Source organism: Oncorhynchus clarkii, chromosome 30 (assembly GCF_045791955.1).
Source record: "Oncorhynchus clarkii lewisi isolate Uvic-CL-2024 chromosome 30, UVic_Ocla_1.0, whole genome shotgun sequence".
Lineage (NCBI taxonomy): Eukaryota > Metazoa > Chordata > Actinopteri > Salmoniformes > Salmonidae > Oncorhynchus > Oncorhynchus clarkii.
Genome location: NC_092176.1, coordinates 11,680,894 through 11,704,039, shown reverse-complemented (window position 1 = coordinate 11,704,039; position 23,146 = coordinate 11,680,894). Strand labels below are relative to the sequence as shown.

Here is a 23,146-nt window from a genome sequence, read left to right as displayed (position 1 = left end):
CTACCTACATGTACATATTACCTCAATTACCTTGACTAACTGGTTCCCCCGCACATTGACTCTGTACTGGTACCCCCTTGTATTTAGTCTCACTATTGTTATTTTACTGCTGTTCTTTTAATTACTTGTTACTTTTATTTCATATTCATATTTTTGGAAACTGCTTTGTTGGTTAGGGGCTCGTAAGTAAACATTTCACTGTAAGGTTGTATTCACCTGTTGTATTCGGCGCATGTGACTAATAAAATTTGATTTGATGTGGTTTTGAGAGAACAATTCTGCTTCTGTCTGCTTTACATAGCATGGTTGTGGGCAACCACCTCTTGTAGTCGGGGGAAGTTATAACACGTTTCTCATTCAGGTCTTGTACCACTGATGGACTACAAGTGCAAGCTTAAGTAAGTAGCCTACTCGAAAGTAGACTTTATGATTTCATCATAATCACAAGTTCCATTGTGTAGAGATATTGTAACCTTAATCTCACAATTTGTTTTCAGTTATATATGCTTGAATTAGCTTTACATGTTTATATTTTAGTAATTTAGTAGACACATTTATACAGTAGTGAGTACATACATTTTAATGCTTTAGTGCCTACCTCTGGTAGGACATTAATTGAATGTTCACTTTCAAATATAATATTTGTACTTTAAATCATGGAATTCTATTTTTTGCTATGATTAAAAGCTATTTTGTGACAAAGTTTATGTCCTTGTGGTAGGTGAGTCATGGTGAGATCTTTTCTCACCTCAGCTCCATGTTTTACATCCTGTTCAGTGGCTACACTTAACACCGATTTACAAGAATTGACAACGATGTAGCACACTGTGTTCATTATTTTATAAATATGTACATTTTCTTTGGTCTGACTAGCACTCTGTTCCATTTTCAATTTTTCAAGGTGAATGTTTATGTCCTGCATCCCCCCACATCCCATCCCAAGATGAACAGCACAATGCTGCCTCTGGACATCATTACAGCCAACAGCAGTCTCTGTACAGTGGAACCCCAGCATATCTCCATCACTGTTTTCCTCCTCCTGGTCTTCCTGGTTGGTTTCCTCCTCAACAGTTTCAGTCTGTGGGTCTTCTGCTGCCGTATACCACAGTGGAGCTCTGGTGCCGTCTTGCAGTTTCATTTGGCTGTCAGTGATGCTATCATCACACCAGTTGCACCATTTATTGCAACATACTTTGTCATGGGTAGCCACTGGCCCTTTGGAGCTTTTCTGTGCAAGTTGAAGATTGCTCTGCTGTTCATTCACTTCTATGGCAGTATCCTGTTCCTCACACTCATCAGCATTCATCGATATGTGGCAGTGGTCCAGTTTAAACAAGGCTCCTGCATGAAACGAAAGGCGTTTGTTCAGAAGCTGTGTGCTGGAGTCTGGCTGGTTTTGCTGGCTAAGGGGATTGCCTGTTTCTACTTTAACACAAGCCAAGTGGGAAACCGCACGCTATGTCTTAGCATTCATCAGCGAGATTACATTGAGACTTACTTTGCCATCAACTTCGTTTTGCTCACCCTTGGGTTCCTAATGCCTTTCTCAGTGGCAGTGACGTGCTACGTTCAGATAGCAAGATCAGTGTCTCGTATCAATATCAACACGTTTAAGGGCCGTGGTATTAAGGCCAAGTCTCGTAAAGTGGTGGCCATGTGTCTGGTGATATTTGGACTGTGCTTCATGCCTTTTGAACGTGATACGCACTGGGGCTGTCGTGTTAAAGAAGTACTTTCCAGAACAATGCATCCTTCTGCAGGTGGAGACCTCATACTATTATTCCTGGGTTTTGGCTGGAGCAAACTGCTGTCTGGACCCATTGCTTTACTGTTTTGGATCACACAATTTTGTCAAGGCTATTCATAGGTCTCTCAGAAAATGTGATGTCAAGTTCAAAGAAGACCCTGCCACAAATGACCAGATCAGCTACGATGCTGCTATTGATTCTCCCTCCATTGTATTAGAACACAAGGAAAACATGTCCACACCCGGCATTTGAACACATCTTGAAGAAGGAACCTCATAGTAGTCTCATCACATTTGCCCAGTGTCTTCATCATCCTGAGAAAGTATAGTTTTATTATCTATAACATAAATAGTATTCATAGAATTGACATGGGACATGTGATGAAAAAATGTATGTCCCTGAGAGTGATCACACATGTATTCTTTATTGATGTGTAATAATGATTAGATACTGTAATTGTAAAGCAAAACCTATAAACATGCGCTGTTTTAAACTAATCAAAGTGTATATCATATGCATGTTAAAAGGAATATCTTTTCCACGGCATTCATTTGAAAAAAGTAAATTTTACTCGGTTATAAGCAACAACAACAACAAAAAGTAATGGGGGTGGGGTTGGATGTTCTATAGCTTGATGATTGCGTAGCTGATTAAAAAAAATGCATTTCCTCTTTCTGTTTAATTTTGTTATTACCGTCTCAATCAGGAAGTCTCTAGAGGAGCTGTGACGAGGTGTTCACACAGTCCCGTTCTGAACAGCACGTGTGAACGAAGTAATGCTTTAAGTCTTTGTACATTCTCTCTTATGGGCATATAATAACAGGTTGTCTTTGGCATGATTATAAGGAGGGTAGAGAGTGAGATAATTACTTACTGTCAACAACATACAGTTATAAATTCACAGTCTAGATATTAAAATCATTATAGTTTAAATCCGTCAGGGGTGGAAAAAGTACCCAATTGTCATACTTGAGTAAAAGTAAAGATACCTTAATAGAAAAGGACTCAAGTAAAATTTACAGTAACCCAGTAAAATAATACTTAAGTATGTTTAAATCCAAATACTTTTACTCAAGTATCAAAGTAAATGTAATTGCTCAAATATATTTAAGTATCAAAAGTAAAAGTATAAATCATTTAAAATTCCTTATATTAAGCAAACCAGACGGCACAATCAAATCAATTTACGGATAGCCAAGGGCACATGCCAACAATCAGACATCATTTCCAAAGAAGAATTTGTGTTTAGTGAGTCCTCTAGATAAAAATCAGTAGGGATGATCAGGGATGTTCTCTTGATGAGTGTGTGAATTGGACCATTTTCCTGTCCTGCTAAGAATTCAAAATGTAATGAGTACTTTTGGGTGTCAGGGAAAATGTATAGAGTAAAACGTCCATAATTTTCTTTAGAAATGTAGTGAAAATAAAGTCAAAGTAATCAAACATATAAATAGTAAAGGAAAGTACAGACCCCAAACAACTATTATACTTTACACCACTGAAGTCCAGATGTACTTGTTAAAAAATAATACAAATATTAGTATTTTGGGGATTTGTGAACTGGATAATGTTAGACAATTTTACCATTGTTATAGAACACTTGTTGAAAAGCAGAGGTGAATTGTAGGGCAAGAGAATGTGGCACCACAGGAAAGGTAAAATGTGATATCATCCGTTGACATCACTCTACGAAGTGTTGCAAAATACATTCTGACATTTTTTTGAATACATGGAATCAATGTGATAATTCCCGTCCTAAGTATTACTCTTCATATATGTTCCTTCTAAGGTGTTTTAAGCATTAGTCTATTTCCACTCTGCATCAATTACTTCTCAACATGACAGAACAGTGTCAACCTCCATGACCCTCCAGTCCCTGACCACCATCCCAACTGGCATAAGTATCCAAAAGCAGTCACAGACTTTCATGGTGTGAGCTTATCAATATAACAGCAATATCATTGACTGTATCTCATTCTATATACAGCATGCAGCTTTCTCTCACTTCCATATTCATATCTCATTGATAATTGTCTGCATGCGGGTTAATGGGTCAACTCTTAACTGTTAAACAAATAGTTTTTTGGGTTGTTTTTTCCCCCATTGTGTAAGAATTATTATATTTTGTAATATAATTATTGTTTCTGTGATCTTTTGCTTTCATTTTAAAAATACATTTTAAAAATCCCTTGCAAATGTACATAGAGTTGTCATCTCACAAACTCACTGAAGGGGGAAAGTGTTGACTATCCATACAGTAGGCATATCAGACACCCTAACTTGTATTTTAGAGGCACGTCTCAGTCCTGTAAAATATTTTACTGAGTCAATTTGATGTATGGAAATAACATTGAAAAAAAACAACTATGATAATTTGTTTACCGGACGACAGATCCACATGCGTTACATTTCAATAAGTATTTAACTGAGACGTTTAAATAAGAGACCTAGTTTCATGTTAGTGACGTCACGTTGGGAGGCTGAACGGAAAGGGAAGAAAACGCCACCACAGAGCACAGGTGATAGACCGAGCCGTCGGTGGCAGTCTTTCGTGATGGGAAACATGGGAAAACTGCAAGAATTTGACATCACTTTTAAGGACAATAAAGTTGTTTATAGTCCTGGAGATGCCGTTTCAGGCACGCTGAAAATTACAACCGCCCAAGCTCTACTATTTAAAGGTAATGTTCTTTCAGCTGTCGTGAAACCTTCGTCTCCTCGGACTGACAAGAAAGTCGTGTTCCACTGAAACGAACGCAATGGTGTGATTTGTGACGCGCATTTTATTTACAGTAAAAACTTAGGGTGTTGAATTGATTACTATGCTGTCACTCGAACAGACACTTTCTAAAGATGTGTTGGGGGGGGAAACAAGGTGATCAATCTCATTTAAAGGTGCTGTCAGAAAGGACAAATTTGACCGTCCTTTTTTTAATACTATCTTAAGGTAAAACAACAACACTAACAAAAAACAATATTTGTTTGCCCATGAACATTTGAACCCAAGGATGAAATGGCAAGGCAAGCATAGAAGTGGCAATCATAAACTCAAGTTGTTATATTCCAGAAAAGTAGTAGGATAGAACATTGAATTGTTCAATGGAACTGGAACTGTGTTCCTTGTTTCAAGGATCTCAAATGGCTGCTGACAGGTGGTGGTCACCCTCATCCCGATCACTTGTTGCTAGAACAAAAACACAAATTCACTCATCTTTTCAACAACATTGTACTCTGGGTGATCAAACATGTTTTGAAACTGTGCGTGGAGTTAGAAAATACATTTGTTGGTTTCTATTTTTATTTTTTTTCTCTGAAATTTAGCCAACATGGAAACTAAATTGCCCTCTTGTCACACTGAAGGTGTTTTGTGTCATGGTTTGTTTACATTGCAGGTCAGAAAAAACAGGTTGGGCAGCTTTCGTCATTGCATTTCGATACTGGGCACAGTGTCACTAGCTGCACTGTTGTTGATAACTGATGCCTTATGAACTTGATAGCCAATACTGTAGTAATTTGGGAAGGTTATCTGACCCATGAGTTGTGAGGACTTCAAATTACACTGAACAACAATTTCAGAGATTTTACTCAGAGTTCGTGTAAGGAAATCTTGGGCCCAAATCTATGGCTTTCACATGACTGGAAATACAGATATACATCTGTTGGTCACATATACCTTTAAAAAAGGTGGGGCGTGAATCAGAAAACAAGTCAGTATCTGGTGTGACCACCATTTGCCTCATGCAGCGTGACACATCTTTCTCGTATAGAGTTGATCAGGCTGTTGCTTGTGGCCTGTGGAATGTTGTCCCACTCGTCTTCAATGACTGTGTGAAGTTTCTGGATATTGACGGGAACTGGAAAACACTGATGTACATGTTGTTAGGCTGGTTGAGTTGTGGTTGTTAGACTGGTTGGACGTACTGCCAATTTCTTTAAAATGACGTAGGTGGCTTATGGTAGAGAAATGAACATTCAATTCTCTGGCAACAGCTCTGGTGGACATTCCTGCAGTTAGCATGCCAATTGCACACTCCCTTAACTTGAGACATCTGTGGCATTGTGTGTGTAACCAAACTGCACATTTTAGAGTGGGCTTTTGTCGTCCCCAGCACAAAGTGTGTAATGATCATGCTCTGTTTAATCAGCCTCTTGATATGCCACACCTGTCAGGTGGATGGAATATCCTGGCAAAGCATAAATCCTCAATAACTGAGATCTAAACAAATGTGTGCACAACATTTGAGAGCAATAAGCTTTTTGTGCGTATGGAACATTTTGGGGATCTTTCGTTTCAAAAACATTGGGACCAACACTTTACAAGTTGCGTTTTATATTTTTGTTCAGTGTAGTTTTTCACAAGAGCTGATACTCCCTACTGAGCAGATTGTTAGTCTGTAATAGTGGACCCACTCTCATGTTCTTAAAAAGTAATAATGGGAAGTTAGAATTAAACTTATTGTGTGATGTAAGCAGAGTATTTAACTGAATATCAATCAGAGTACTGCACTTCATACTTCTACAGGGTTTGTTTATAGATTTGTTTTTACTTGGCCATCCTCCTCCAGGATTGTCTGTCTTACTGGGCTCAAACCAGAATTATGATTGATTGAGCTATTCATTAATTTGGGTCATAAATATGCACACTGCTGGCTAAGAGCTGTTGCCAATCCCTGCTGGGACTACCATTTAGTACCCTTTAATTTCTGTGCTCATGGGCTTGTGACTTCAGTGTGTTTTGCAGCCAGGCATGTGACTCACTGAGGAAAGCAAACTGATCAAGTGTGCTGCATTACATCACACCAGGAAAACTACAAGTCACTGCCAAAATAAAGGAAACACTTGAGTAAATGAGGGTTACAAAGCATATTGAAAGCAATGTGCTTCCGCAGGTGGTGTTCCAGAGTTGATTAAGCGATTAACATCTCATGCTTAGGGTCATGTATAAAAATGTCCAGTTGCCCATTTATTTTGGCTACCATTTTCTTTATAACATTTTTTTTAACCTTTATTTAACCATGGCTAGAAGAAGAGATTACTTTTTAAAGAGGGGTCTCAAAGGATCAAAGGGGGTTTTAAAGGATGTGTGTCTGTCACCAGATATGCCAAGGCTCATTAAAGCTGTTCTGGTGGCCTAATGCCCTATTAAGACACTTTCATTTGGTGTTTCCTTTATTTTGGTAGTTACATGTATGTTTGTCTTTCTTTTACTGGTCTTTGTGTTTGGAATCCTCAGAATTAGAGTTAGCTTTTTTTTTGTTCTGTTGTGTGTATATATCTCTCTGTGACGTGTTTAAGTAGGTGTCCACAATAGGTGCTTTGTTTGCATAAAAAAAGAACGTATCAATCAGAATGTCAACTATCCCAAAAGGGCTTTCAAGAATACATTGCCATGCTCTGCTTCTGTTTGGATCTCCATTTTGTTATGAAGTCTGAGGACCTCAAGTTCTCTTATGTTACTGTGTTTTACTATGTATTATCCCTGAAGATATCAAGGTGAATTGCCAAGGCTTCTGTGGTGTCACCAGCAAGATCGACGACACAGCCTGGACAGTGGAAGAGCAGTACTTCAGCAGCACTCTCTCTGTGGCAGATAAAGGTACTGTCAACGGGGACTTTACCTGCTTCTTTCTCACCTTTTTGGAGCTTCAAACATTAAATTAATTTAAACATACACCTTCCAGTAAATCATTGTTTTATAATGGATATTTCCTTCATCACCTATGTATGTCAGAAGGAAACGGTAAACAAACATTTATTCCATATTCTCAGAGGTTCCCCTTCTACCCTGAAAGTAAAATGTGATTCCTCGAAGGTTAACAATTGTTAATGGACAGAATGTTTTCCAGCCAGCTGATCTGATGTTTATCTTTTTTTTTCCGGTGTCCCAGGAACCCTGAAACAGGGAGATCACATTTTTCCATTCAAGTTTCTCATTCCAGGTAAGGCCACTGAGTGATGGAGCTTTGTAGGCCTGTTGCACCACATTCCTTTAAACACATGGGGGTTTTCCTCATTTTATAATTAGACATGTCGAGGCATGTAAGTTTACTGTAGTTCTGACATAGCTCATTCACAATAAGCAGAAGTAATGTGAGCAATACATTACAGTACCGCTTCCTGTGGCTCTACATCAATGGTTATGAGGATTACCATAGGGACCATTGTCATGTGTTTTCAATGGAAATGGGGCTACAAATGAGCACACAGGAGAGTAATTGTAAGGTAGTTTACTCGTGCCCATGATCTGTTATTGAGGTATACTTTATCAAGGAGTTATAAGTCATTTAAAAATGATTCCTGATTAGCTTATAGTTAAACTCTGTAATAAACTTTTCTGACACATTTTTTTAGATTTTATCCTCGTAACCATTAGCCTCCTCTTCTCCAATTGTTCACTAGTGTGGTATGGACTGAGAGCATAGAAGCCCTGAGGCGTGCAAAGCCACCTGTTGTCATACTATCTCCTGTACATGGTGGTCGTTTATGCTAACAATCTGTCATGGCCTACTTGTCTTTTTGTTTCAAACCTTTGCATGCTAAGGAAATGAGTGCGATAGATCACTCTTAAAACAGTATCACATGTTCTCCCTTATCTATGCTATAGCTCTCTATGCTATAGATAACATCACAACCCCTCCGCCCATTACTCATCGATTAAGGTCTATCAGACAGACCGACAGACAGACTGCCTTTCCAGCTGAGAAGGGATTCCCTTTCACTCTGATATAGCGGTCTTTCATAACAACGTACATGACACACACCACACAAACCCACACCAACCTATCCGGTCCTAATCAGCTGTCCGTTTTGATTTAAAATCTGTCACCAGAAACCTGCACACCTTCAAGACGTTTAATCGTAAAACAATTGCAATAGATAGAGGCCATTTGAAAGTCTGTTGCCTGTATTCTTGCCTCTGAAAATACATATGTGATAAATACCTTTACTCATTCCCTCCTATATAGCCTCTATTCCCACATCCTTTGAAGGGAACTATGGAAAAATTATGTACAGAGTGAGGGCTTTCATCGACACTTCTCGCTTCTCTAAGGACTATAAGACTGAGAAGCCTTTCTACCTGCTGAGTCTCCTCAACCTCAACGACGTGCCTGACATCCATGTGAGTTCTTCCCTAGCAGATTTGATACATTTTCACTTAATCAGAAATATCCAAGTCTTAGCAACAGGACATTGGGGAATCTGGTCTTAACCTAATATTTCCCACCTGTTTCCAGGGACCTAGTTCATCTTCCGTTACTAAGACGTTCACCTACCTGCTGGGGGCGAAGACAGGAACGGTGGTGCTAAAGGCCCAGAGTGACATGAAGGGCTACACCCCTGGTCAGGTCATCAAACTGACCACAGAGATCGACAACCGGTCTGGGAAAACCACGGGGACTGTGGTGGCCCGTCTCATTCAGGTACAGAGTACTGAGTCTACAGCGCTTGAAATAAAGCAAGGCTATGGATTTACAACAGAAGAGTGTTGTACAACCAAGTGTGATTTATTCAATGGTGTTATAAAGCTGCAATGTGGTCATTATTGTCTCATCATTTTGTACCATATTTTTGTGTGCTCATCTCCAATAGAAAGTGACTTACCAGACGAAGAAGCCTACCATTGACTTGAGGACTTTAGTGCAGGTGGAAGGTACTGGGGTGAAGGCTGACAAACAAGCTGAGTGGAAGGAGCAGATTATTGTACCTCCTCTGCGCCAGTCATCTATGGCTGACTGTGGCCTAATAAACATGGAATACTTTATTCAAGTAAGCAACGTTTCTCTTTTCACAATACCGTTTCCTCTACAGCCAAACCCTTTGGTCCTCAGTTTAGCACGCATGTTTTGATGAAACCTTCTCCCCTTTACTCCCTGGTACATTAGATCTCTCTGAAATCTCCTGTGGTGTCATTTTTGTTGCCCATCCACATTGTAAACATCTCCGTGGACACCACGTCAGCACAGCTCTCCAGACCACCTCCCCAAACCCCTGATCCTCTTTACTCCTCTGCCAAGCCTGCCAAGCTAGAACACAGCAGCCGCTCTGAGCCATCCTCCCATAACCAAGGACCTCCTACTACTGCCCCTCGCCCTGCCCGCCGCCCAGCCCCAAAACCTGTTCCCAGGATGAGAGTCTCTACTTCTTCCCCCAGTGCCCCTCCAGCTGAGATGGACTATCTGGCCAACTCCATGCCCACCCTCTACCCACTACTACCGCCAGAGTACAGCACCTCCACACTCCCACATGGTCAGTCTTTGACCCCTATTGAATAACCTGTAGTGACTGGCAGTGCTAATGCTATTTAGTTTTTACTTAGTTATCTTATTACACATTTTGATATTAAATATTTGGGTTAAGTGTTTCTGGTGTTGTATTGTCATCTCACTGTATCAGTTGTGGCTGGCTTAAATCTTGGCTAATATCCAATATGAATATAAGAGTCTAATTGCCATTCTGTGGACATTTATTCCTTTGCTTCGTAAGCGTTTGCCATGCCCATGACTCATGTCGTTTCTGATGAAAAGTATGTAGTTGGGTGGGTATTGTGTAGTAATGTCTCTTTCTGTCTGATTACGGATATCCGCTGTCCTCTCTGTTACAGAAGCTCCTCCCAGCTACGTCGAGAGTTGTATCAGCAACACATAAACATCATGAAACAGGAGAGACTGACTGCTGGCAACTGAACATTACAATCAACCTCCCTACTAGAGGATCATGATGCCAGGCAGCCCTCAAGTTAATTAGTATTGGTTAAGCAGCACCTTTTTACTGATTGTTTTCACACAATTTTAGCACTTTCAGGACAGTAATACGTTTTTACATAAACAATTTTTATAGCTGGAGCCAAGTTTTTAAAGTTAAGTCGGTGTCATATAGGATTAGTTTAGGGGTCTCCCGTGTGGTGTAGCAGTCTAAGGCACTGCATCGCAGTGCTTGAGGGCTTCACTACAGACCGGGTTCGATCCCAGGCTGTGTCACAACCGGCTTTACTTGGCTCATTACGCACTAGCAACTCCTTGTGGCGGGCCGGGCGCCTGCAGGCTGACTTCGGTTGTCAGTTGAACAGTGTTTCCTCTGACACATTGTTGCAGCTGGCTTCCGAGTTAAGCGGGCAGATGTTAAGGTGCGTGGTTTGGCGGGTCATGTTTCGGAGGACACAATAACTCGAACATCGCCTCTCCTGAGCCCGTTGCAGCGATGAGACAAGATCGTAATTGAAATTGGGTGAAAAAGGGGGTGAAACACAACAACATTTTTTACAGTATATAGTTTTTTCCTTGAGAATATGTTGAAATTGCGTGTGTGATGCTTGAAATGTGAAGAACAGAGATTTTAGTATTGTATGTTTGAAAGTTGACTTGTGGAACTTGTGCTGCTGATATGTTTAGATATTGTATCCAACACACCTAGCTTAGTGGATGCTCCCATAATGCTATGGTTTGTTCTCTCTGTCTGAAAACAACAGATTAATCTTATAAGGTGCACACTGTGATTGATGATTTGACTGTGTAAGATTCTTAGTTTGCTGAATAATAGTTATAGTCAGATTGTAGGATGTATAGTGTTGTTTAAAATCAAGCTAGCTGCGCATAGCGCTGTTGCCCTCATTTGGCTATGAAATCAACTGTGGTATATTATGTGATCTAGCATTTGCCATGGGATATCCTGTATATGATTTACACCAGCAAGCAGCTTTTCAACAGCAAGATTGTATTTGAGATTTATTTAAAGGTCCCAAACCAGATAAGAGTAAGACTACCAAAGTGTGAAAAATAACAGTTGCTTCTAAATTGATAAAGTTTGATCATAACTGGTCCCCTCCCCCATGCCAAACACTTGGATTCGGGAGGTGGGACGTCACAAAGGTCACTTGCCTTGATATCACAAAAGCCTCATTTTAATACAACAATGGTTATTCTCTTACCTAATTTAAAGGGTTTTGGTTTACATAGCTAGGTTGCTAGTCTACTGGTGCCATAATTTGACTGCAGCGTGACAGCAACTGCAATTTGAGGTTTCCCCTATTGATCGAAATCAAATATACTTATAGGTTTCCGCTTTCATCTGTGTCTTGTGTTAGCAAGCAACTGGCTAGCTAGGTCTTCAGCCAGCATGTCACTAAAGCGTGGGAAGGGTTGCCCAAAACTCAGATCCAGTTGTCATGTCATTACATCAAGATATATGCCAAACGGAACATTCATACAAAGGTCTTGACATCATTGATAGTCATGATATATGAACATTGACTGACAGAACATTGTCTGATATATATATATTTATAATGAGAAGTACCCAGACCTCACCCTGTTAAGTACATTTCTACTAAAATTGCCAAGATGAACTAGCTAGCTAGTGATAAACAGTGCTGACAATTTCATTTAGGCTAGCTCGCTAAATTATACAGCAACCATTTTGTCTGATGCTGTTACAGTAAATTGGATTAACACCATGATGTGGTGTATGACAGGATTGGATGTTGCATGCAATTTCAATGTTTGAGTTGCTTTGTGTATCAGCAGATTAGCTTGAGATAATGTCACTGCAAACACTGCTCACAGCATTTAAGATGCTCACTGCTTTCATGTCTTTTTCAAAGAACCGCCAGTCAAGGTGAGCTCCCCGCCTATTCAGTTTGTCTTTTCAGACTTCCTGTTAGTTTGACATGATTTTACATGGGAATCAGAATGACTGTTCGGGTCATTTTGAGACAACCCCCTGTAATGCTGTTGTTTTAAGATGTGAAACTGAACACCATACTGTAAATCCTACTCTATAGATACCTCTGGTGGCTGATAAATGAATGTCAATGGCATGCTTTACTCATTATTTTACACTGCTCAATGCATACCAGTGGAGGCTATTGAGGGGAGGATGTCTCATAATAATGGCTGGAACAAAGCCAGCAATGGAGCTCCATGCATTACTGTGAGCCCGTCCTCCCCCAATTAAGGTTCCACCAACCTCCTGTGATCCATACACTGTTTTATGTGATGTGTTTTTATTTATACTTTTCACAACTGTCTTATAAACAATTCTCTATTCTATATCCAAATAATTGTGTATGCATAGGAAAAACAGTGCCTTGATGATCTACAATGCACAACCTAATAAAGTTGTTTTTCACCATTTTTTTGTTTTGTGTTGTTGATTATGCTGGGATAATTGTACATCTCCATTTTTAGGCCCATTTGTCATTTGTAAACATGAAGGTTCTTACAGCCTATGCAGAGTAACATTTTAAACTCATTGTTACATCCCATTTGTCCTGTGTTATGCTCCTCTCCAATTTCCTATCCTCCACTAAAAAGACCGCCATATAAAATGAGCCTAATGTGATATTTGACAGCTGCCTTGAAGGACACAAATACAAAATGCTTTTAGCTACTAAGATCAGTGAAATGTGGGCTAAACTAACAACGGAGCGAAGAGCAGAAATCTCAACTAGCAAGCAAGTCGCAGCAATGAATAATTGCTTCTATAGCTGAGATATGTGTGAATCTATATTGGTGCCCAGGCTTGGTTTTAGGTGGAAGAGCTTCAATCTTATTTTTATTGATTTTCATTTCCATATATATAAAGGATGAGGCTATAGATTGGCTTTGCAGACTTAAGAGTCTACATTGGAGAGTTGAAATCCCCTGCATGTTAGCTAGTGGGAAAACCCCCTTTTGGATCTGTACATGTTTAATTTTCGGGTTGAGTATAGTTCGGGTTCAGGTTTCATATCGTTTGTTTATGCTCGGGGAGATAGAGGAGAGTTCAACACATGGGAAAAGGTACCACCCTATCTTTACAGTAGGATTCAGTCTGGATATTGGTTGGTCAAAGTGCAATGGCAGGTAACAGACGTGGAACATTAGAAAGAGCCATAACCCCATTAAAAAGGAAGAAGGTACTGTCTTTAAAAAATATATATTTATATTGATATTGCTCTGTTGCAAGAAACTCATTTGGATGATAAGGAGCATCTGAAATTGCAACAAGGGGGGGTTTGGTCAAGTGTTTTTCTCATCCTTTACATCCAGAAGTAGAGGTGTAGCGATTCTTGTGAAAAAGAACATACCACTTAAGGTGTTGAATTGTGTGAAAGATACATTTGGTTGTTTTGTTATAATCAAAGGTACTTTACAAGGGCAGAATATTTCCATAATGAATATTTACTGCCCCCCCTGCCCACCCCCCTGATTTCCTCACTAAGGTATTTCTAGACTTTTCAGAATTAAACTCAGACACTGCAGTGGTTGGAGGAGATTTTAATTGCTTGTTGAACCCCCTTATTGATAAGTTTCCCAGCGGTATAGCTTCACTCTCTCCTCAAGCTAGGTCGCTTTAGCTATTTGTGATGATCTGGGGTATGCTGATGTTTGGAGAACCTTTAATCCATCCAACAGAGAGTTCACCTTTTTCTCTGTACCTCATGGATGTCAGACTAGAATAGATTACTTTTTTATGCCCAGGACGTCTTTGCAGTCTGTTTTATCTGCTAATATAGGAAGCATAGTCATATCTGATCATGCGGAGGTGATCCTGGACATAAAACTCAATGGGGCATCCAATTTGTCAAGACATTGGAGATTGAATACAAGCATTCTTAAAGACCATACATTTACATAACATTTTATTACAGAGTTTAAAGAATTTTTCTCTATTAACTCTCAATCAATAGATAACCCCTCGCTCCTTTGGGAGACCTGTAAAGCGTATGCCAGGGGTCTGATTATGTCATACACAGCTACTAAGAGACGGAAAAAGCGTGAAAAGCAAAAAATGTTAGAGGGTGAATTAGGAACTAAAGAGGACTACATTAAAACGCCCACTCCTGCCCTATTAAAGGAAATATCAGTCATTAGATCAACGTTAGACTCTCTCCTAACACAGGACGCTGAAAAGAAAATGAGATTTGTCAGGCAAAAGCTTTATGAACATGGAGATAAACCAGGAGAGTATTTGGCGTACCTAGCTAAAAAGACAGCAGACTCACAGTCAATTGCTACTATTACTGATTCTGATGGCTATCATTTCTATGAAAATAAGTTGATAAATGAGTCATTTAAGACATTTTATGCAAATCTTTATGCCTCAGAACTGAAAAATGATGTACCCAAATGAATGGAGGTCTTATTTTCTAAGATTGAGCTCCCAACTATCTCCGAAGAACAGAGGTCTCTCCTTAATGCCCCGTTACCAAGGAAGAGATCATGTTTGAAATTAAGAATCTGCAAAATGGTAGGCCCCAGGACCAGACAGGTTTTGTAGTGAGTTCTATAAAGAGTTCCATAAAGAGTTCCATGGCCTGATCCTTGAGCCATTGCTTGATATGTTTAACCACTCATTTTCAAATGACCGTCTCCCTCAAATGCTGAGGAAAGCTAACATATCACTTATTCTCAAAAAGGAAAAATGCCCAGTCTTGTTCCTTGTACAGACCCATTTCCCTTATGAATGTGGATAGACAATTGCTTTCTAAAATTCTAGCCACATGACTAGAGGACTTATTTCCACTAATTTTGAAAGCGGACCAAACTGGCCTCATTAAGGGTAAGTCATGTAACAATGTCAGGTGGCTTCTTGATGTTATTCAAACCTATCAGCGAAGTGCTGTGGATGGTCTTGTGCTCTCCCTAGATGCTGAGAAAGCATTTGACTGTGTGATGTGGTCCTACCTATTCTTTGCTCTGACTAGATTTGGTCTAGGGGACAAGTTTATAAAATGGGTTAAAGTTTTATATGATGATCCTCAGGCTGCTGTCCTTAATAATGTGTTACGTGTAATAATGTTAATAATGTGTTAATGTGTCACCTATTACCCCCCCCCCCTTCGCTCTTGAAAATGAATATTTTACCTAGACTTCTTTACCCAATCCAAATGATCCCGGTATTACTCTCCAATAAGGTAATACAAGATGTAAGTGGCTAAATTCCTTCATATGGAGTAAACCCAAGCCAAGAGTTAAGATGGCAGTATTGCAGCTGTCAGGCTCTAGGGGGGGTCTTGGTTCTGCCCAATATTAGGCTTTATCAGTGGTGTGCCCACCTATGTTATATTTCTGACTGGATCACAAATGATGACTCCTCTATTTGGTTAGACATTGAGACTTCTTTTTCAAAATACCCCTTGCAGGATCTTTCATTTTCAGAAGTTTCAAGTCTTTAAAGGATCACTGCAATAACCCCATTACACTTAACACACTCAAAGCATGGAGGTCAGTTCAACGCTTCCTGGGAAGGTCCAAACTAATCTCTGCTCTACCCCAATTGTTAACAACCCAGATTTTGGTCCAGGATTGCTGGATGCTGGCTTTAACTTTTAGCTTAATAAGGGCATAGGCAGACTACATGATTTTTTTCCTGATCAGATTTTATTGTCATTTGAGCAGATGGTTGAGAAATATCAACTCCCAAAGCAGGACTTTTTCCACTTTCTACAAGTAAGACATATTTTGAAGAGCACCACCTTGTTTGGCAACCCTGATGTGTCTGTCATTGTGAAATAATGTTTTTTTCCCCACAAAGGAAAATGTCTGTAAGTTTGTTTTATGATGCATTAAGGTCCTTTTCTACTGTCAACGCACAGAGGGTGAAACGAGTGTGGGAGAAAGAATTGTCTGTTACTATTGACAAAGAGATGTGTGAGGACATTTGGAGATATGCAAAAACAATATCTATATTTAATCGTACTAGAGCAATCCAGTTAAGAATAATACACAGATTGCATATATCCCCAAATCACAGACATGCTTTTAACACCTCTTCCTCTTCTCCTCAGTGTCTTAAATGTAAAACTGATACAGGCTCCCTAACACATTGTTTATGGTCATGTTCCAAATTACAAAGATACTGGTCTAGTGTTCTGCAAGAAATTGAATTCTAGTTGTCAATCTAGAATTGGACCCAGTTTCTTTACTGTTAGGTCTCCCTAGTAGGCATGTTACTTCTGTGGGTAAGAGGAGGCTTTACAACATCCTTACTTTCGCAGCGAGGAAAAACATCCCCTTACAGTGGATTAGTGATACGGTTCCTTCTATTAAAGATTGGCATAAGATACTATTTGAATGGGTGCCATTGACATATCTGACATGCACATTGCATTCTTAAACAGGTCAGTTCGACAAAGTACGTAAGTACTAAATGATCTAGAACCTGATTTATCAGCTATTATGCTACAAGGATTTTCTTAGAATGGTGGTGATCCATTTGTTTCAGAATGACACTGCACGTTCCATGTGTTGGACCTAACTTCTTTATTCAAACTGAGCTTTTGTGTTGAATTTCTGTCTGTATGTTCGTTTAAAATGTATCTATTGAGAGACTCAATGACGGGGATGGGGTGTGAGTGACGAGGAGGGGAAGATGATGTGTACATGTATGTATATATGACTAAATAATTAATCAGGGTGATTTTTCCACAAATAGACAGGTGTTGTCCATTCCATGGTAGCAGAATCTTATCTAATTTGACTAACTTTATTTTTTTTGTAACAGTATTTTTATTGGAATTTCACATACGAAAAAACAGCACACACTTACACAAACTACTTAAGTATTTTTTTTGTATCTGTACTATACTTTAATTTACTATTCATATTTTGGACAACTCTTCACTACATTCCTAAAGAAAATCATGTACTTTTTACTCCATACATTTTGCCTGACACCCAAAAGTACTCATTATGTTTTGAATGCTTAGCAGGGAAATGGTCCAATTCACACACGTATCATGTGAACATCCCTGGTCATCCTTCCTGGCTCTGATCTGGAGGACTCACTAAACACAAATGGTTTGTTTGCTTGGTTTGTATATGATATCTGAGTATTGGAGTGTTCCCCTGGAATTGCGCCATCTGGTTTGCTTAATATAAGGAATTTGAAATGATTTATACTTTTTCTTTTGATACTTAAGTATATTTAAGAAATTACATTTACTTTTGATGCTTAAGTATATTTAAAGCCAAATACTTTTAGACTTCTACTGGGAGACTTTCACTTTTACTTGAGTCCTTTTCTATTAAGTATGACAATTAGGTACTTTTTCCAACACGGCCTACGAGGTCTAGAGCCTGATTGTTTTCTGTTCAACCTGATCATTAATTGCACCCACCTGGTGTCCCAGATCTAAATCAGTCCCTGGTTAGAGTGTAACAATGAAAAAACGCAGTGGAACTGGCTTCGAGGTCCAGCGTTGAGTTTGATGGGTCTATGGCTTAGGCAATTTTTCGGACCTTCCTCTGACACTGCCTGATATAGAGGTCGTGCATGGCAGGGAGCTCGGCCCCAGTGATGTACTAGGCTGTCCGCACCATCCTCTCTAGCACTTTGCGGTCGAGGCAGATGTATTTGGGAAAGGGAAAGGGAGATACCTAGACAGTTGTACAACTGAGATGCATTCAATTGAAATGTGTCTTCCGCCATACCAAGCAGTGATGCAGCCAGTCAAGATGCTCTCCTTGGTGCAGCTGTAGAACTTTTTGAGGATCCGGAGGTCCATGCCAAATCTTTTCAGCCTCTTGAGGGGGAAGAGGCGCTGCCGTGCCCTCTTCATGACTGTCTGGGGGTATGTGGACCATGTTAAGTCCTTGGTGATGTGGACGCCAAAGAACTTGAAGTTCTCGACCCGCTCCACTACAGCCCGGTCAATGTGGATGAGGGCGTGCTCTCCCCTCTTTCTCTCATAGTCCACGATCAGCTCCTTGGTCCTACTGGCGTTGAGGGAGAGGTTATTGTCTTAGCACCACACTGCCAGGTCTTTGACCTCCTCCATGTAGGCTGTCTCATCACCATTGGTGATCAGGCCTCTCACCCTCGTTTCGTCAGCAAACTTTATGATGGTGTTGGAGTCATGCGTGGCAACTCAGTTGGAGTGAACAGGGAGTACAGGAAGCAACAAAGCACACACCCCGGAGGGCCCCCCGTGTTGAGGGTCAGCGTGGCGGAGGTGTTGTTGTCTACCCTCACCACCAAGGGCAGGCCAGTCAGAAATTCCAGGATCCATTTGCAGAGGGAGATGTTCAGTCCCAGGGGTCCACAGCTTGGTGATGAGCTTGGAGGGGACTATGGTGTTGAACGCTGAGCTGTAGTCTATGAACAGCATTCTCACATAGCTTTTTCCCCTGTGTCTAATGTGGCTGTAGAGTGATAGGTATTTTGTGGAGCAGTATTGCTGTGCCACACTCTGGCTGGCTCATGCACTGCTGCTCCTGAAAGGGGCCACATATGTTGACTGAGCATGTTCCATCTGGGCAGTGCAGATGGAACCAATAGAGCTGAACTGTGCGAGTGGGGAAAGGAAGAGGAAGCAGTGTGCTCTGCCCCCCCCCCCCCCCCCCCCCCCCACCCCCCTCCCCACTCTGGCTCAACAACTGAGGCCATCGAGAAAGCAGGTACGAAGCTACTTTCTTGCCTAAACCTTTGCAAGGGCCAACTTCTGGATCTTACTTGTACTTGGCATGTACTTTTTGGAGTATTTTCAGTGCTTTCCTATGTGTGTGTGGTCGTAAGGTTAAGCTTTGTTTCTGTTTTGTTTTTCTCAACGTTTTACACAACCCTTTTGTAAAGATGTAGATTACGGATTTGAAAGATGGGTTCTGGTAGTACAGCATCATTTGTAGAAGTACTAAACATGGATTAGAGAAGTACTTGTGTTTGTTAAAGTTTGGTGAAAAACTAACTAGTAGGCACAGGTACTGCGATTGAGATACTGAACTGTGCTGAAATGTCAAATGGGATTGTCCAGATTTTGGTGATATTTCTCAGGTAGGTAGTGAGGTAGATGCTAAGAGATCTACGTTGACAAAGGAACACCACGCCGCGCCGCCCCCAGATCCAGAGGGACTGGTGAGTTCTATCTATGCTATAATCACTCTCACATTGGCCTCATTTACAACTACCACTTGCCCACTTACTTGCCCACTTAACAGTGTGTGAATGTGATCAATGTGGCATCTTATTTGATGGGACTAACAGCTGTAATCTTCCAGGTGAAACTGTTGACATTGGTGTGGAGAGGCCAGAGGATTCCTCCATGACAGCTATGGAGAGTAGGGGAGTCAGTCAGGAATCAGAGGCAGAGAAAATAACCCCCCCCCCCCCACACACACCCACAGGGGCCAGGGGGAAGATGGCTCTGAGTGCTAAAATGCAGGTCAACAAAAAAGCCAAAGCCAAGATGACATCCGTTCATGGCTCTGTCACTGGCTCCAATGGTTTTACTGTGCATGAAAAAAGCATGCAAAAAAAACCCAAAGCAAGCAAGAGCAGACCCTCAAAGGACAGGTGGTTCAGCCCATAAACTGACCAAAACTCCTCAAACCCCTGCAGACAAAGGTCGAGACGCTGTTGCAGCAGGGATCTCAGATTTACAAACTCATAGCTCTCCATCTGTGGACTCTCCAGCCAGGACACGGTGTGCATGGAAGACTATGGGCAAACCTGCCTCCAATCCAGCAGCACTGAAGGTAATGTTCATCTTAACCCAGAACAAGAAATGTTGTCCTTTTAAATGATGACTGGTGTCCGATGTCATTAGAGTCTGTTCTAAAGCGTTTTAACAGGGACGGAGCAGAGTTGAGCATGGCAGGCATGTGGATGGAAAACTCAATGGCCCCCTCCCCCGTGAAGCTACCTCCGAGCCTTAAAAGAAAGAGTATTGTCTCTACCAAGCCACATCCGGGTGAGTCATCTTCCTTTCTGGGAAGACTGTTCTTCTACACTGTCTCTCATGTCCACTTTATTTAGTGATGACATACTGTGCCAGCTTGAACCGCCATCTGCCACTTCTCCGTCCGTATGTGTCTGCAGGGTCTAGGAAAGGGAAGAGGAAGATGGGAATGTACAACTTTGTTCCAAAGAAGAAAACCAAGGTGTTGAAGGTAAGAGACCCCATCCCATCTACTCTATTGTCAATATTTGTGTAGAAATGCACTGCGGATGAACAGTGTCTGAATGATTCTCCCTGCAGAAAGACGGAAAAGCAAGACAGTGTCAGAAAGAAGAGAGAAGATCTGACGCACAGAGAGATTTGTGAAATGCAAGAAAGCCATGCACTGTTAGCCAAGCAGTGTGTAGAAAATGAAAAAGATTTAACCAAAGGAAACAAAATGGAGAAAGAGGACAACAGCAGTAAGCAGGAATACATTGAATTGACTTTGGAATCTCTAAATCTGAAAGCCCAAGATGAGCTGATGTCTCCTCCTCTCTCAGGTAACAGTTTACCTAGAGACGAGTTAAACATTTCGTTGTGAAATTATACTTGTACAATATGCTGTACATTAAATCTGTTTTGTTGACCTGGATGCTGATTTGTGTTATTTTGCAGGCTTTCCAGTTGATGGTGAGGTGACAGAGACGGACGGACCTGTCTGAAGAGCTCCCTCTGTGCTGCTGTCACATGGAGACCCCATGCAGTAGGGAGAGCCTATTCCAGGCTGAGCACACCTGCATGGCCACAGAGAGGGTGGATGGTCTGGTGAGTCTGACCTGCTCTGAAGCAACCTTTCCCTAGTCTTGTGCACCAGATATCCTCCCCAAAGTTTGAAATAGCCTGGGGGCGAAGTTAACCTTTACCCAGCCTTTGTGTGTTGAGCTAGTGTCTAAACAACCCTTATCTCTCTGCTCCTTTCGATTTATCTCTCCGTTCATCTCCTCCCTACAGGTGAGTCGATGTCAGAGGAATGTTGTGAAGCCTGAGATGATGTGTCCGTCCAACACAGTGCATCTGCTAGTTCTGTGTGAGGACCACAGGCCAAGCACCAGTGATGCCCTCCCTGCCCGTGGCCTCTTCTGCAGGGCGGTGAGTGGAGGAATACAACAGGGATAAACCAAGATAGACCTGGTAGGCTGACACACCTGTCCCATGACTTTATTGTGGTTGTTAATTAAAGCACTCTGCTTTGCCTTTAATATTAATATCTGACTAATCCTGTATGTGTTATGCAGGGGACCTTCATGGAGTACAGACCGTATGGCAGCATCTCTCAGCATTTCCACAGTGGCTGTGCCTCAGTCATCAAGGTCCAGAGCTCCTGTCCCCACTGTGCGGAGGATGCCACCGGGGCCCAGGAAGTCACTGTTCCCAAACCTGTTACTGTCCCCAAACCCGAGTCAGTACTTCCTCTTGTGCCAGCTGTTTCCCCTGTGGCCCCTGTTCCTGCTGTGTCCACCAGGCCCCTCATTCACAGGGCTAAGAAGACCACTGAGCTTGAGAGGACTCTGGACACCTCCCCCAACAACAGGTTATTTAGACTTTACTCTTCCATTCTCAATTTGATTCCCTCTATCCTAATCTGTGTCTCTTTCTCTCTGCATTAGTGCTAGCATTGATCATTTTCTTGGGTATTTAGCTTAATATGTAATGGTAATGATTGCTGTATGCTGCCTTGTACTAGCCTGAGAGAGAGGGCATTTAGGTGATGGAGAGAAACCAGCTAAAACGTCACTGGAGAGCATCCTGATGGCCCTGGATGAGGAAAAGTAAGTTTAAAATGTAGCTATTTTTAAAGTCATTACTTAGACTTTTAGCAGTTTGGATGAGATAATACAATATGATGAACATATAGTGGGTCCGTAGTCATTACTGTTTCATGTCAATGATGACTGTAATAGGCACTCTTACAGATGTTTCTGCTGCATACCAAGTGATGTACTGTAGCTAGATTTCTCTTTTTGGTATTTAGTATGAGGCCAAAGAAAGTGAAATATCACACGAAGCAACTGTACATCACTGCCCATCACAGGGAGCTCCATCTGCTGGGTAAGAACATGCCACATCTCTCCAGGTTTCATGTGTATGCCTAGTTCGTTCCTACATGGAGCAACCCTCTTCTAATATTTTAAATTGAATGAAAAAGTAAACAACTTGTTGATTTTATTTTATTTTCACGGTCTGTCACATGCTCGTCCAGGTGAGTAGATGTACTCTGACATGTAGCAGGTATTGGCTCTCTCTTCACATTAGAATCACTTGGCATACAAGTGTGGCAGATGACTAAGTTAGCAGCTCTGCTGCATTCCTGTCCCTCACGCCAAGAAAATGTATTTGCTTTTCGGGGTCAATATTGACAGTGCTTCTTGAGTGCGTTGTGTTTTCAGTGCAGAGGGCTGTGAGTTTCACTCTATTATACAGTGCAAGCATACAGGTGTAAAAGGTTTCTGATTCCCCATCCCGCTCAGGCTGGAGCTAACCTGGACATTGTTGATGAGGAGCAGAGAACCCCCCTGATGGACGCCTGTGACCACAACCATCTGGGCACGGTCAAGTACCTGCTGAGGGCCGGGGCAGCGGTCAGCTATAAGGTCAGTGTGGAGCTGGAGCAGAGTTCATTGATCCCCTCCATAGATAGGCCATGATCTTCTGTCAACCCCACCAGCTGTGTTACCGTTCATAAGACATAAGACTTTCGCTA

The 23,146-nt window shown here is 41.3% G+C and overlaps 1 protein-coding gene and 2 pseudogenes across 1 annotated transcript; all 3 read left to right on the top strand.

Moving 5' to 3' along the window:
- Positions 1–943: 943 nt before the first annotated feature.
- Positions 944–2,011, top strand: LOC139389885 (P2Y purinoceptor 2-like; annotated as a pseudogene).
- A 2,251-nt stretch (positions 2,012–4,262) lies between these two features.
- Positions 4,263–13,054, top strand: LOC139389883 (arrestin domain-containing protein 1-like). Its single transcript, XM_071136895.1, has 8 exons — positions 4,263–4,429; positions 7,234–7,344; positions 7,637–7,687; positions 8,714–8,868; positions 8,984–9,169; positions 9,339–9,515; positions 9,632–9,995; positions 10,351–13,054. Exons 1-8 carry the CDS (start codon positions 4,303–4,305, stop codon positions 10,392–10,394), a joined length of 1,215 nt encoding a protein of 404 aa, XP_070992996.1. The 5' UTR covers positions 4,263–4,302; the 3' UTR covers positions 10,395–13,054.
- A 6,122-nt stretch (positions 13,055–19,176) lies between these two features.
- Positions 19,177–22,486, top strand: LOC139389890 (histone-lysine N-methyltransferase EHMT1-like; annotated as a pseudogene).
- Positions 22,487–23,146: the final 660 nt, after the last annotated feature.